We start from the raw sequence: 14,676 nt of genomic DNA on the forward strand, positions 1-14,676 counted from the left end.
CACAGCTATTTTACTAGCAAAAACAGAATCTCCACAACTTTGATTTTATTTTGAGGAGGGCGGGGGTGTGTAACATAAGCTTACCACGGCTTATGCACATTCTCTCCTTGTGTTAATTAAATTTTTGTACACAAATAGCGTCAATAGTTCAAAAATCTGAAATCCAGTTGCCTCGAAAAAAAAATTGCTTCCTGGCTAGCTCCGTCTAGATTGTGAATTTGCACCTCAACTCTTGTAATGAACTCATCATTTTCAGGCGACAGCGAAAGAGTACTGTACGAAGAATATATTGAATCTGAATTGAACATAAAATCCCATTGAGAAATATTTTCACAGCTAATGGATAAATTAAGGAAGGCAACTAATTTAAAATATATTTTTACACTGATATTTATATTTTCTGCGATTATAAAGTCATGTAATATTAATAATAATAATAATTATAAGAGTAGTTGTCGATTAGCCATTGGCACCATTTAAGTTGATGTTAGTTGCTCAGAAGATGCTTCAGTTGCTGATGACGCAACTGTTTTTGATTTGAGTTCTGCGACTCTCGTACTCAGGTCTCTTTTGAAGCGATAATAGTCAATTCCATTCACATTTTTGTACACTTCGAAGTACTGAAACAGAGAAGATTGGTAAGAAGCATGTTCAAGAAATCGACACAAAACCGTTTCAAAGCTTCACACAAATGGACACAAAATCGTTATAAGCTAAAAATTACAATGCACCTAACTGATACGCACGAACATCTCTTAATTGGCATTTAACTACTAAGCTAACTGGTAGTTACCGGAACCCTTGCAAGCTGATTATGAGGCAGAACTTGTTTTGAAATCTAACCTAGGTTCAGAAAATTACAGCTTCGCAGCTTTAAAAAGACAGCGCTCAAATAAACACAAGCCGACTAACGTCAGATAAATTGCTCTCAGACGACAGGCGGGGCAATTTAATTCAGGGACTGTATCAAGGATAATTTTTTATGAGTGCAAAAAAAACCGCCAGCGAACGATTGAACCCCGAATTCCGGAGTTCTCGGCAGAACCATTAACCACGAGGCTATCAAGGCATTGTACTTCACTCTATTACAATCTCTCTCTCTCTCTCTCTCATTTTAGCAACAACCTTTACTTAGGAGTGAGAGCAATTGATCAAACTCAAAAACTAAGAAAGGAAGCGTGAAAAATTCACTTGAGAACTCAAGGAATGTCCTACAACAAAAACGTTCAAGCAATATTGACGCAAAAATGTCCCAAAAAACAAGAGACAATTAATAACAGCAGAACACAGGCTATTAACCAAAATAAGCATTTCCGAAAAATTCATCCAACAAAACGAATAGTGAGACGCCAAAGCCCCCTAAATTTTGAAAGTACGGGGTGTTCAAAAGTCACGAAATTGCTCTTTGCACCTTTAAACATTGACTACTGAGCAATCATTGTAAAGTATGCACTTCAGACACCAGTCAAGTTCTAAGAGGAAGATAAGAAGACCAACCGGACCCAAATCATATGATACAAACTTTGTTCAAGAACAATTTGTTGAATAATAATCAAAACATAGCTGGCAGATCGCCAGACATTAGCCGCAGTAGCTTCGTAGATCTGCACTTTCAAAAAGATAGTAAACGAAACAGACCAAAAGTGAAACTTGATTGGGAAAACCGTTTAGAAAAAAATCCCAGCAAAAAAACTAAAACGTAGCCGGCAGATTGCCAGAAAAATGCCGCGATAGACGCTTGTGGCCTTTCATGAATTGAAGCAACTAAAGAAATAAGATAGACAAATTGACCACAAGTCCTTTATTAGACCACTAGACTTTTTGGTTAGATTCTGATTGTCAATTTTATGAACACACACGCTTATTCAAAATTAATATTCGAAATCAAAAACTCAAGACTCTAATACTCAAGAACTAGGGCACATACGTTTCGCAATAGTTAGATGCACACTATTGACCTTTAACTAGTAAATGCTCACAAAATTTATAGTTCATTAAGCGAGTTCAGAAGTCATTTTGTTGAGTGAGGTAAGTCACACAATTGACCTAAAAGCAGGAAAATGACGTCACGCACAAAACTCAAAGCAGCAGAAATCACTTAAATTGGAAACGTCAATTCCAAGAAGTCAGGTCGCAAGAATCATCGATGGATCGCAAGGATCGTCAATTTCAGAGAGAGGAAGTCATTTTTGAGAGTGAGGTAAGTCACCTGCAGATTTGAAGTGATTGACTTCATATGATCTGAACAAAATAAAAATCTGAACAAAATCCGACGAAATAAAAAAACATAGCAGGACAAGTCCTGACGTACAATTCAAAGAATTTTGATTGACTAAACAAAAAAGTAGACCTAGAACGGACTATGAGTGACCTGGAAAAATCATTTCTAAAAAAATCAGATCAAAATATTTTAAAAAACCGAAAAATCAATGTAAAAATGCTGCATGGGCACAAAAACCACTAGTGAGAAATGGAAATTTGGTTCAAACAAAAAACAAGGTCTAGAATGAACTAGGAATGGATTTGGAAAACCATTTAGAAAAAAATCCGAACCAAAAAATTCGAAAAAACAGTACAAATTAAAGCGAAATTGCCGCATGTGAAAAAACCACTACCGAGAAAGCGAATTTTTGTTCAAACTCCGTTTTTCACTACTTTAAAAATAGAGCAAAAAATGTCACTCCGCAAAACCACTCGTTTTTTCGCTCCACTTCTGTTTCGGCGTGACTAAAATCACTACTAAAATTTGACTTCAAAAAACATGTGTGAACATATTTTAAAAAAAAGACAGCGCCCCAATACAATTTTCAAATTCTTTGAATTGTAAAAAGATAGCACAAGTCCTGAAACAATTCAAAGAATTTTAATTGACCAAACAAAAAATACAAGACCTAGATTGGACTAAAAATAGATTGGAAAAACCAATTAGGAAAAAACTATTAAAATCGAAAAAATCACTTAAAATCGAACTCATTATGCCGCATGTGAACAAAAAACACCCAATAAAAAAATGCTCTTCAAAAACCATTTTCTGACTCTACTTGACGCGGCAAATGAACAATGAAAAAACTTCACGCTGCAAAACCATTCATTTTTTCGCTACACCTGTTTTAGCGTGACCAAAATCATCGCTTCAATTTGACTTCAGAAATCAAGAAAATGTGTGAACAGGTCTTAGAAAGACAGCGCCCCAATACAATTCAAATTCTTAGAATTGCAAAAAAGGAGAGCTCCTAAATAATAGCCGTTGAGAGGCTGACGGCGGCTATTAAAAGGGAAAGAAAACGATACCAACTGACTGGCTTTTTCAAAGATTACCAAATTGGTTGAATTTGTTGTGCAGATTTAGTTAGATTACGCAATTATACATAATCCACTGTTTACAACATTTATGAATAACAAGCTGAATGCCAATACCATTGAGCATTGGCTCTCATAAACTTTTATAATCTAATGCACTATGACTTTATACCTTATTGTCGGGCTCATCCGTTCATCTATTTCTTTTGAGTTTAAACTTGACCGTAACAACTATATTGCGTACGAGAAACAAATTTCAAATAGCTGAAAAGGTTATTCAGGTACGTAATTCCATTGAGGTTAAACAGTGAGTGAGGTTAGTCAGAAGTCAAACAAGAAAATCTTGACTTATCTAAAACGAAAAACGTAATCAAAGGGTAGAGCGAATTTTAAAAAAAAACAAAACAGGACAAGTCATGACCTACTATTTAAAGAATATTCATCGACTAAACAAAAAACTAGACCTAGAATGAACTATGAATGGATTGGGAAAACCATCTAGACAAAAATGCAATAAATTTCGAGAAAAAAAAACAAAAACAGAAGTCAAAATTCCACGTGGGAACAAAAAACCACTAGCGAGAAAGCAAAGCCAATTGTCGTTCAACCACCGTTTTCTCATTCTACTTTAGAATTAGAGCAAAAAAATTTCACGCCGCAAAAGCAGTCTCTTTGACAATCCAATTTCTGTTTTGGTATGACCAAATAGATCACAACAATTTTACTTCAAACATGAGAATTTTTGAACAGATCTTTAAAAAAGACAGTGCTCTACAATTCAAATTCGTTTGCACATAATGTTTCCACCCCGTTCATCCACATTCTTGACTTAAGTGGCTACCAAATGATGAAATAGAAAACTTTCAAAAACATACATATCGTTAAATAAACCACTAAAGGATTAAAAAAATGCCACGTTAGAGGGTCGAAGAAACTTGTTGTTAATAGGACTACTAGAAAAGACATTAATAGAAACCAAATAACAAACAATAATTACGACCAAAACTCGATGTCTATATTAAAGAAATTCATATAATCAAACTCGCATCAGATAAAACCTAAACGAAAACAATTAACCGATACTTCATTAGAAAAGATATGGGACCTGTCCATAATCGACTGGATAACAGGTCGACAGAAAAGAGCGAAAAGGTTGCGAAGTTCAAAAGTAGCTTTCCATTTTTGAAAATAATTAATTTCAAAAAGATTATTATCATTAAATTTTAACTGAAATCACTAAAATGGTAAATTATATTTCCATAGGAAGCAATTGAGACTTATCATTATCTAGTGTACGTCTTACGACTACAAAAAGAACGACAAACACCGGCAAAATTTCGAAAAGTCAATTCAACTTTACGCGACTTGTCCCAAAGAGCATTAAAAATGTTCAATTGCGCAATATTTCAAACACAATGAAACCTACCATTAATGTTATAATTCAAAACGAGAATCCTTTAAAAGGTACAAATAGAAAATCTCGTAAAACATTTTAAGAAATCTCGTAGTAACAGTAGTAACAAGGCCGAGAAACACAAGGTTGAAATTAAATCCGGTAAAAAGATTAAATTATAGCTCAATTGGACCTGCCAAAAAGGTGGAAATTTGACAAGGAAGCAAAATGAACCTATAAAGTACGCAATTATGCTCAAAAATCAAACAAAAAATGAAAACTTGTAGTATCAAAACCAAGAAACTGTTAGTTAAATATAAAACTATTACAGACATTAAAGTATTACTCACAGGAAAAGGGCTTCCGCCTGTTTTTACTGAAAATACGCCAGTGGTTGAAAAATGCTAAAATACTGGAAAATTTCAGAAATTCACCGACATTTTCTTTAAACAGATATATTCAAATTCATAGGAGACTGAAAGCATTGTTCAATTATACCTCATAAAAAATCCAATTGCATTTTTGATTGCGGAGACTAAGTCATTGGAATACAAAAAGTGTTGGACTAAGTCATTGGACTACAAAAAAAAATGAAAACAAAACATAAAGAGTCCATAAAAATTTACGAAAATAGTCGGTCAGGGCCATAAAATTAACTCTGAAACCATATTATAACGTTATATATATTATATGTTTGCTGGGGCTTCATTTTTGTAAAGTCAAAATTTTTGTAACATAGCTGGCAGATTGCCAGAAAATAGCCGCAATAGATTTGTAGACCGTCAGTCTAAAAAAAACAGTAAAAAAGACAGACCAAAAAAATTCGTCTTTTCATTGAAGGCTGATCTGTTATACTTTGATTAAAAATCTGTAAAGTTATTGCTGTCTCTATTAGCTGATCTCAAATAACCTTCATTTAGAGTGACACACACCCATTTGACCTTATCTCTTTGAATTAAAGTAAATAAAAGTCAATTACAAAGTGAGGAAGTCATTTTTGAGAGTGAGGTAAGTCAAGTGTGACCAAAAATTTAATCACGCGCATGAACAAAAAACTCGCTCCACTAAGAGCGAAAAATGACGTCACACATTGAACGAATGAACAAAATTGCATGACAACAGTTGAAATTGCATGAACGAATGAACAAAAAGTGGCTGTGACGTCATATGGTCGTAACAAAAATCATGACGACGAAATAAAAAAAACCAAGAGAAGGCCAATAATAGCCCCAGCTATCGCTGTGCGGCTATTAAAAAAAATTGAGCCGTGATTTGAAATTCTTGTCAGTAATTTACATAAAATCTATACAAGCGGAGTGTTTTGAAAAAAGGCCGCGCCCCATTAAAATGTCGAGATCGAGATCAGCCCTGATATTGCTATCAGTCTAAGTGCCCTCTATGTCTTATAGTTGAGACCATAGGTTTGAGTTTAACACAAGCTTAGACTTTAGCTCGAGTTGAGACTATCTGCGGCGAGGGGGGCTTCGCCCTTGGTTCCCCAAGCTGTTTCTCTGATAGCTCGAGTTAATAAAATCAATCAATCTAAACCAAAATTAAAATCTAAACAAAAACAATAGAGTAAGTAAAAGCCATAGTTGTGACTGGGTTTCCCATTCACAACTAAGGCATAGATAGAGATATAACCAGAACTATAGTTAGAGATAAAATGTAGGGTATCAGTAGAATAAAAAAGAAAATTTTAATTTGTGTGAAAACATGAGACAAATGCCCATTTTTGATGATGATTTGAGGGCTCCAGATTGTGCAAAAAGAGTATTTTATAAAATCCTAAAATTGAGATAAGCATTAGAGATAATAACTATGAACAAAGTTCGAGTAACTGGCATCTAAAATCGGGCTTTATCCCGTTTCTATTTCTGATTCGTTTTTTGATACTGACTCTGTTCATTTTGAATTGCTTTGCTGAGCAACTGCTGTCTAAAAACACTTAGCAGAATGAGAAGAGAACTAGCCTAGAGAAATCAAAAAGATTTCACACAAAATGTCATAAAGGCGGCAACATGAGATAAAGCAAAAAATTTTTATCCAACTAAGCAAAAAAATAGCAGGACAAGTCTTGACGTACAATTCAAACAATTTTCATTGACTAAACAAAAGACTAGACCTAGTAGGGACTATGAGTGAAATGGGAAAACCATTTCTAAAAAAAATCAGATCAAAAAATTAAAAAACAAAATCAAAGTTAAAATGCAGCATGTGAACAAAAAAAACCACTAGCGAAAAAGTGAATTTGGTTAACACAAAAAACTAGACCTAAAATGAACTATGAATGGGTTCGGAAAACCATTAAGAAAAAAATCCGATCCAAAAAATCGGAAAACAGTAAAAATCAAAGATGTGAACAAAAATCACTAGCGAGAAAGCGAATTTTTGTTCAAACACCGTTTTCTCACTCTACTTTAAAATTAGAGTTAAAAAATTTCACGCCACAAAACCACTCGCTTTTTCGCTCCGCTTCCTGTTTCGGCGTGACCAAAATCACTACTCCAAATTGACTTCAAAAAATCATGAAAATGTGTGAACAGATAAAAAAGAGCGCCCCAATCAATTCAAATTCTTTGAATTGTAAAAGAAATAGAAGCGCTATAATAGCCGGCTGAGAAGCTGAGGCGGCTACTAATAAACTCAGGCCAAAAAACTCGGATCCAATAATTCAGCAACCCTCCTATAACTTTAAAGATAAAATCAATCCCACAACCGTTAACAATTTAAACATTGGTGAAAATTAGATAAAAAAAACGGAAAATGTGAATAAAACTACGCAATCTCGTCTCCTATTCGCAAAAATTTTAAACCTCGATAACTCCCTGTAGCGAAAATAAAAAAAAATCTTTTAAATTCCATATTATACGCTGGACGGGCTTTCTAATGATACCACTCACAACTCTCTACGATGAATACATCGATCGGCCAAAATTGACAGAACAAAAAAAAGAAATAACACATCTGACTATATACTCCCCCCACTAAAGTGGGTCAGGACAAAAATCCAAGAGCAGGCCAATAATAGCCTCGGTTATTAGTTATTTCGCTGCAAAATAGTAAGACGCTAGCAACTGTGTACATACATTTGGCTTGAACTTTTCGTTGTTCTTCTTCCTCGCACCCTCCTCTGCCCTCTGCACGTCCTCCAAAGCCTTTTTGTGCTTCTGTGCCTCCTCTATGTTCTTCTCACCCAGGTAGTGTGTCACGTGCCGCCATTTACTAGAGACAAAAGTTACAAAATTAAGCATATATTTGATATATTACCTAACATTGACAAATACTAAGGATACGACATTAAACGTATACCTGGCAGATTAACGGAAAACTGTCGTTATTGATTCCCATCACCTCGTTTGAGAATGAAACACTACCAGAAAAAAATTTATTGCTACACAAGAGAAAAATGTTATGTTCACTTAAATTTAGACTCTAAATTTAGAGTAAGTAAAGCTAATATAAGAAATTTTAGAAATTTCCACTAAATAAATTCTGTGGATATATAACGCTGCATTCCAAAGAAATATGGAGAAAAATCTTTTCATCAAAGATTATCTAAATGATGTATCGTAAAGTGATAACGTTAATGCTCTTGCAGCTTGGTCTTGCATACCAGGATAACTTTAACCGAACATTTAACAACATAGCTGGCAGATTGCCAGAAAATAGCCGCAATAGATTCGTAGATCGGCAGTCTAAAAAACCAGTAAAAAAGACAGACCAAAAAAATTCGTCTTTTCATTGAAGGCTGATCTGTTATACTTTGATTAAAAATCTGTAAAGTTATTGCTGCCTCTATTAGCTGATCTCAAATAACCTTCATTTAGAGTGACACACACCCATTTGACCTCATCTCTTTGAATTAAAGTAAATAAAAGTCAATTTCAAAGTGAGGAAGTCATTTTTGAGAGTGAGGTAAGTCAAGTGTGACCAAAAATTTATCACGCGCGAGAACAAAAGAACTCGCTCCACTAAGAGCGAAAAATGACGTCACACATGCAATTCAGTTGAAATTGCATGAACGAATGAACAAAAAGTGGCTGTGACGTCATATGGTCGTAACAAAAATCATGACGACGAAATAAAAAAAAAACCAAGAGAAGGCCAATAATAGCCCCAGCTATCGCTGTGCGGCTATTAATAAACCGACTAACGTCGGAAAAATTGCTCTCGATTGACAGGCGGGGCAATTTAATTCGAGGGCTGTAGAGTGCAAAAACATCAGCCGAAGGTAGGGCTCGAAGCCCGACCTCTTGAGTCGGCTTCCGTCACCTCGACGGAGGTATTAACCACCCGGCTACCAGGGCCTTGTCATCTACTCTCTAACAATCAGTTTTGTTTGAACAAACTTTAGTTCGGAGTGAGAGCAATTGCAATCGCTCAAAAATCAAGAAGTGAGTAAAAAAGTCACTTGAGAAGTCAAAGATTATTCTAGAAGAACAGCGCAAAAAACGGTCAAGCGAAAATCTGCATAAAAAAGACACAGACCTTAACAATGATTGCTTCTCATTCGAGAGCAATTAAAAATTTCCTAGTTTCTCGAATTGGATTCTTCACAAATCAATCAGTATTTGTAACAATTTATACGCGCCATTTGAGTGAGAGCTGTGTTACAAGATATTTATGGCCAGATTTTCGCGCCATTGTCAGACATATTATGAGTAGGAACGGCCAATTCCTTTATATAAATAGCATGGAAACAAAGTCAAACATTAGGTGACTGATTGGAACAAGATTTAGCGACTTACAAAATTATTCCAAACAAGGGGGCGAGTGTTAGGGGTTGGGGAGAGGTCAAACCACCCTTCATAGCATGAAATTTTGTCTCTGAACTGCTTCGGTGAATCGCATACTTAGATAATAGTGAGCCGTAAGACTACGCTAACTTAATGCCCTCCGGACCCTAACTGTTTCTAATGTTTTTGAGAACAAAAAGGCAAATTGTAAGATGAAAACATTAAGCAACTAATGTCGGGGAAGAATTGCTCTCGAACGAACAAGCAGGTAGAAAAAAATTAGCTCCCGCCGGGATTCGAACCATTGGCCTCCGATTCATTACCAAAAGCACTGACCACTCGTCCATCAGACCCTTAGTATTTATATGCTGCAAACAAATTTATTTTAGCAACACGCTCTACTTTGGAGTGAGAGCAATACAGATCACTCAAAAATGAAGAACGAAAGCGTGAAAAAGTCACTTGCGAAGTCAAAGAATGTTCTAGAATAAAAACGCAAATTGGTCAAGCGAAAAATTTGCATAAAAAGGCCAACATGTTTACAATAATTGCTATGAACTTCGTTCAAGAGCAATTAAAAACAGTCCGTCAAAAAGTCGATAGTACAAAAAATCGCATTTTGAAAAGACCAGCTGGATTGATATAATTGCTACAAACTTCGTTTGAGAACAATTAAAAACATGGTTTAGGCAAATTTTTAATTGCACTTACAGACCCGTACGACTTGTGTGTCGGCATTTAATGAAAAGAGCAATACTCTAAGGACAGCCTTACTTTCTTGATTCATTTGACAACTGTTCATTCAGAGGTCGCACTCTCTTCTTTGAGGATTTCATCTCATTCGTGTCCACAAACACAACTTCTCCCGAGGTGCCAAAAGTGCTGGTGAGAAGCCCTGTCCACAGTCCCTGTATTGTGCCTATCTGCTTGTTGCCTGCCTCGAACACCCGAACTCGCACAGAATCACGCTCGATACTCGTGAATTTGAGACCACCCTGGAAAAAGACAACAACTTGTTCTCAATACCTAACAAGATACACAAGTTTTAACACAACTTGTGACCCCAGTAACTGTAGTTTCCGAGAGCATAAACTATCTGTCCAATGAAACAGAAACGCTTGATTTGGTCAAAATTTAGGGCAACTTTAATTTAAGAGCGCGAGAAGATGTATCTTTTTTTAACTTGTTTGTTTTCCTTTCAACAACTTGGAACTATCCACCTAACGTTTTATTCGCCAAAACATAAAACAAAAATGTTTTCCAAAACAGCAGAAAGAAATTTCATTTCGCAAGTTGAAGTATATAGGTTAAAAATACTTACTCTAGTTCTGAACTCGATCTCTGCTTTGTAGCCCGATTCCAGGCACTCCAGCTGACACAAGCCACCCAACTCAGACCACGGCACTGCCAAAATGTTTCTAAACACACTTCGCACTCAAAAAAGCAGAATTTAGTCTTCCAAATGGGAGCGCAAAACAGATTGTGTTGTTGATTATTTAAAACATCAGGAGGTCTGAGAAGGTGGAAACACTCACCTTCCATAGGCACTTGGAAATGTGACTCGATATGACTCATTGTGGCCCAGAAGTTTAATGATCGCTTCTCCTACCATATCAACAGCTGAAACAAAACACGCATTCAGAAAAAAATATTTGTCAATTTTGATATGTACACATAACGAACATCTTTTGATGGAAAAATAACATTACTATTGGAAGGGCCATCACAAGTTAAACTCAGAAGCTTAAGACAAAATTGTCATCAAAGGACTAAGTACCTCTAAGGATTAATAAGGACATTGCAAAAAAAAGACATTACAAGTCAACTAACACAAAAAGATGAAATAAGTAAATAGTTTGGTGACAGATTAACATTAAGCTACACAATCACTGCATCTACATTTCAAATTCAGCCTGCAGGGGTTTTTGCAATCATTTTTAAAATAAGTAGCATGTAAAGTAGGAACAACAGGTTAGCTTGTATTGAACTTGAAATAGCTGATAATGGGGCTAAGAAGCTCTACGGTGTAATTACAATTCAAACCATTTCTTCAATTGACATAAATCATAAAAGTCACCTAAAACCTGACGCAAAAGAGTAAGCAGTCAAGTCACTGAAAAATGAAATCAAACTGTCGCAAGAATCATTGGCGAGGACAACTTCGGGAAACAGTAGCTTGACAAGTACTGAAAAACAATCCCGGAAATTGATCCCACTTTAAACTTAAAGTCAAAATCTCCGACTCAAAGAAATAAATGAAGTAAACAAAAAGAAATAAACACCGAAAAAAGAACCAGATTGCCGCAATAGCTACGAAATAGACTTCCTCGCTCTAGAATTCAGATGTAAAGATACAGATATGTTGATGAATCTTTATAACACAAGAATTTCTTTGGTATTAAACAATTTAAAGTAAATTCCAGATTTAAAGTGCTAGCCATTATTTCCAGCGAAGTAAAACATTTTCGATCACCAATCTATTCACGCAAATGACACAAAACTGACAGAAAAATGAAAAATGACACCACGTTCCCGAATGCTTGTAGTAAGAGGAAGAAGCAATTTTAAAAAAAATGAACTATTCAAATTTGCTGCGCGAAACAAAAAAGCGTCAGATCAAAAAAGCGTCAGAAAAATGAAACCAATCTATAACTTCATTAAATAAACCGCTTCAAAGCTAGAAAAAGTACAAAACGAAACACCTCCTTTATTGAATTTATCATGTAATTCGAATATGAAATCAGCAAACAAAGATACCTTACCGGAAGTATTTTGTGAATGTAAAAAGATTCCAAATCAGCTGTCTATGATTACTGAGAGCAAACAGAAACACAAAAGTTTTAAAAAGTTTTTCAAAAAGTTTAAAAAACAAACATTAAATGCATTCAAAATCTATGGTAATAAATTTTCCAGAACAACAACTCAGCTTAAACCGGCACTTCAAAAAACATTAAAAAATCATCAAAAATCACCCAGTATTTGATGTTTATCATTAGCGACCACCAAAAAAGTTAAATTTGGAATTTTCAACTTTATATCAACAATAGAAACGGTTACTTACTTTAATCAAATCAACACCCCACAGAAAAGTGAAAAAACCTGAAAAATTAGAGCAATGACTTAAAATTTTGAAAATTGACTTTCATAATTTGAAAATCAGCCAGTCCAGCAAACTCAGTATTTTTGAAACACCAAAGACAGCTTAATGGCTTCACCTCGCCTTATTGCCTTCCGGCTACTCCAGTTCATGTAAATACAAAAAAGGTGCAAAATTCTTACAAAAAACAGCAGGCAGATGGTCGGAATATCTGCGATAAAGATTTCCGTGCTCTAGTATTCTGATATAAATAAACAGATGTGTTGATGAAGTTATGTACACCCCTTAAACTACTATGAAAAAATGTTTCAGCGATAAATTTCTATGGCTTCTTGAATTTCATTCCGCAAACCCTTTTCAAAAGGAATCTTCACAGCACAAGAACTTCTTTTGGTATTAAGTAATTCCATTAAAATCCCAGATTAAAAGTGCTAGAAATTAATTTGCGTGAGGTAAAACACGTTTGATCAAAATATAAGCAAACAAATGACCATAAGAATATCCTTAAATAGAATGAAAAAATGAAGCCACGTTCCCGAAAGCCATTAATCTTAATACTAATTTCAGCTAGCAATCACTAATGAACGTGCATAACCTAATGCTCTATGACTTAATGGTCGCGCGTTATAAAACTATCCCATTTTCGATTCTGCTCTCACTTTGACTGCATTCACTACAATTCGTACTTCAATGAAAAAGTCAAGCGTGAAAACCGTGACTTAAGTAAAAAGAAAAACGTGAGCAAAAGGTAAAGTGAATTAAAAAGGAGAGCGCTTAAATAATAGCTGCTGAGACTGACGGCGGCTATTAAAAAATTACCGCAATGTAGCTTTACTCAACTTACCGCTTCAAAGCTGGAGAAAAGTACGAAACGAAACATGGATTTATCGAACTTATCAGTATATGAAATCAGCGAAAAAGAAAATAAAGGATACCTTATCGAGATCACTTTTTTAAAAGATTTTGCATGCTTCATAATCAGTATCTAGTAACCGAAACTTGCTACTAAAAAGTCTGTAATAAACAAAGCTGTCTCTGATTCCTGAAAGCAAACAAAAACACGAAATCTTTTCAAAAAGGTTAAAAACATACTATAAATGCGTTTAAAATGTAGGGTAACAACTTTTCAAGACCAAAAACTCCGCTTAAAGCCGCAATTTAATGCCCTCTTAAACCATAAAAAATTTTCGCACGTTAACTTTTAAAGTAAAAAAATGAAACAATTCCTTTTGATGAAGTTGTATGGATTTTCCAATTTCATGGATTGGTCAACGTTGGCATGGATCGTTCAGTTTCTTCTACAGAGGCCTCTTTATTAGGGACATTTATTACACACATTGCGCTTCTTGGACTTTAAGCTAAGCTTATTTTTATTTTGTCGCAGGGGTTATATCGTTTTGCACACCCCTTAAACTACTATGAAAAAAAGTTTCAGCGTTAAATTTCTATAGCTTCTTTAATTTCATTCCGCAAACCCTTTTCCTAAGGAAGCTTCACAGCACAAGAACTTCTTTTGGTACTAAACAATTTCATCTAAATTCCAGATTTGAAGTGCTAGTAACTAGTTTGCGTAAGGTAAAACACGTTTGATGAAAACAATGAAACAAATGACAATAAAACTATCCTTAAATAGGATGAAAAAATGAAGCCACGTTCCCGAAAGCCATTAATCTCAATACTAATTTCAACTAGCAATCACTAATAAACGTGCATAACCTAATGCTCTATGACATAAGGATCGGGCATTACGAAATTATCCCATTTTAAATTTTGCTCTTTTGGCTTTGACCGCATTCAATACATTGCGTATATCAATGAAAAAGAATTTTAAATCCATTCAGTTGAAAGTGCGAGTGAGGTCAGTCAGAAGTCAAGCGTGAAAATCGTTACTTATATAAAACGAAAAACGTGATCAAAAGGTACAGCGAATTAAAAAGGAGAGCGCCTCAATAATAGCTGCTGAGGCTGACGGCAGCTATTAAAATACTACCGCACCATATCTTCACTCAACTTACCGCTTCAACGCTGGAGAAAAGTACGAAACGAAACACGGCTTTATCGAACTTATCATCTAATCAGAATATGAAATTAGCCAAAAATGAAAATAAGGGATACCTTATCGAAAACATTTTCTTAAAAGACTTTGC

The 14,676-nt window shown here is 35.1% G+C and overlaps 1 protein-coding gene across 1 annotated transcript in view; it reads right to left on the reverse strand.

Annotated features, from left to right (window-relative positions):
• Positions 1-271: 271 nt before the first annotated feature.
• Positions 272-14,676, reverse strand: part of LOC142336518 (oxysterol-binding protein-related protein 9-like) — a 70,680-nt gene continuing 56,275 nt past the window's right edge. The window contains exons 15-19 of the mRNA XM_075385420.1: positions 10,968-11,052; positions 10,754-10,850; positions 10,207-10,427; positions 7,783-7,918; positions 272-620 (exon numbers count right to left, since the gene is read on the reverse strand). Of these exons, the coding sequence (XP_075241535.1) occupies positions 477-620; positions 7,783-7,918; positions 10,207-10,427; positions 10,754-10,850; positions 10,968-11,052 (683 nt within the window). The 3' untranslated portion in view covers positions 272-476. The remainder of the gene's footprint in view (positions 621-7,782; positions 7,919-10,206; positions 10,428-10,753; positions 10,851-10,967; positions 11,053-14,676) is intronic.

The sequence above is a fragment of the Convolutriloba macropyga genome, chromosome 3 (genome assembly GCF_964194025.1).
Source record: "Convolutriloba macropyga chromosome 3, txConMacr16.3, whole genome shotgun sequence".
NCBI classification, from domain to species: Eukaryota; Metazoa; Xenacoelomorpha; order Acoela; family Convolutidae; genus Convolutriloba; species Convolutriloba macropyga.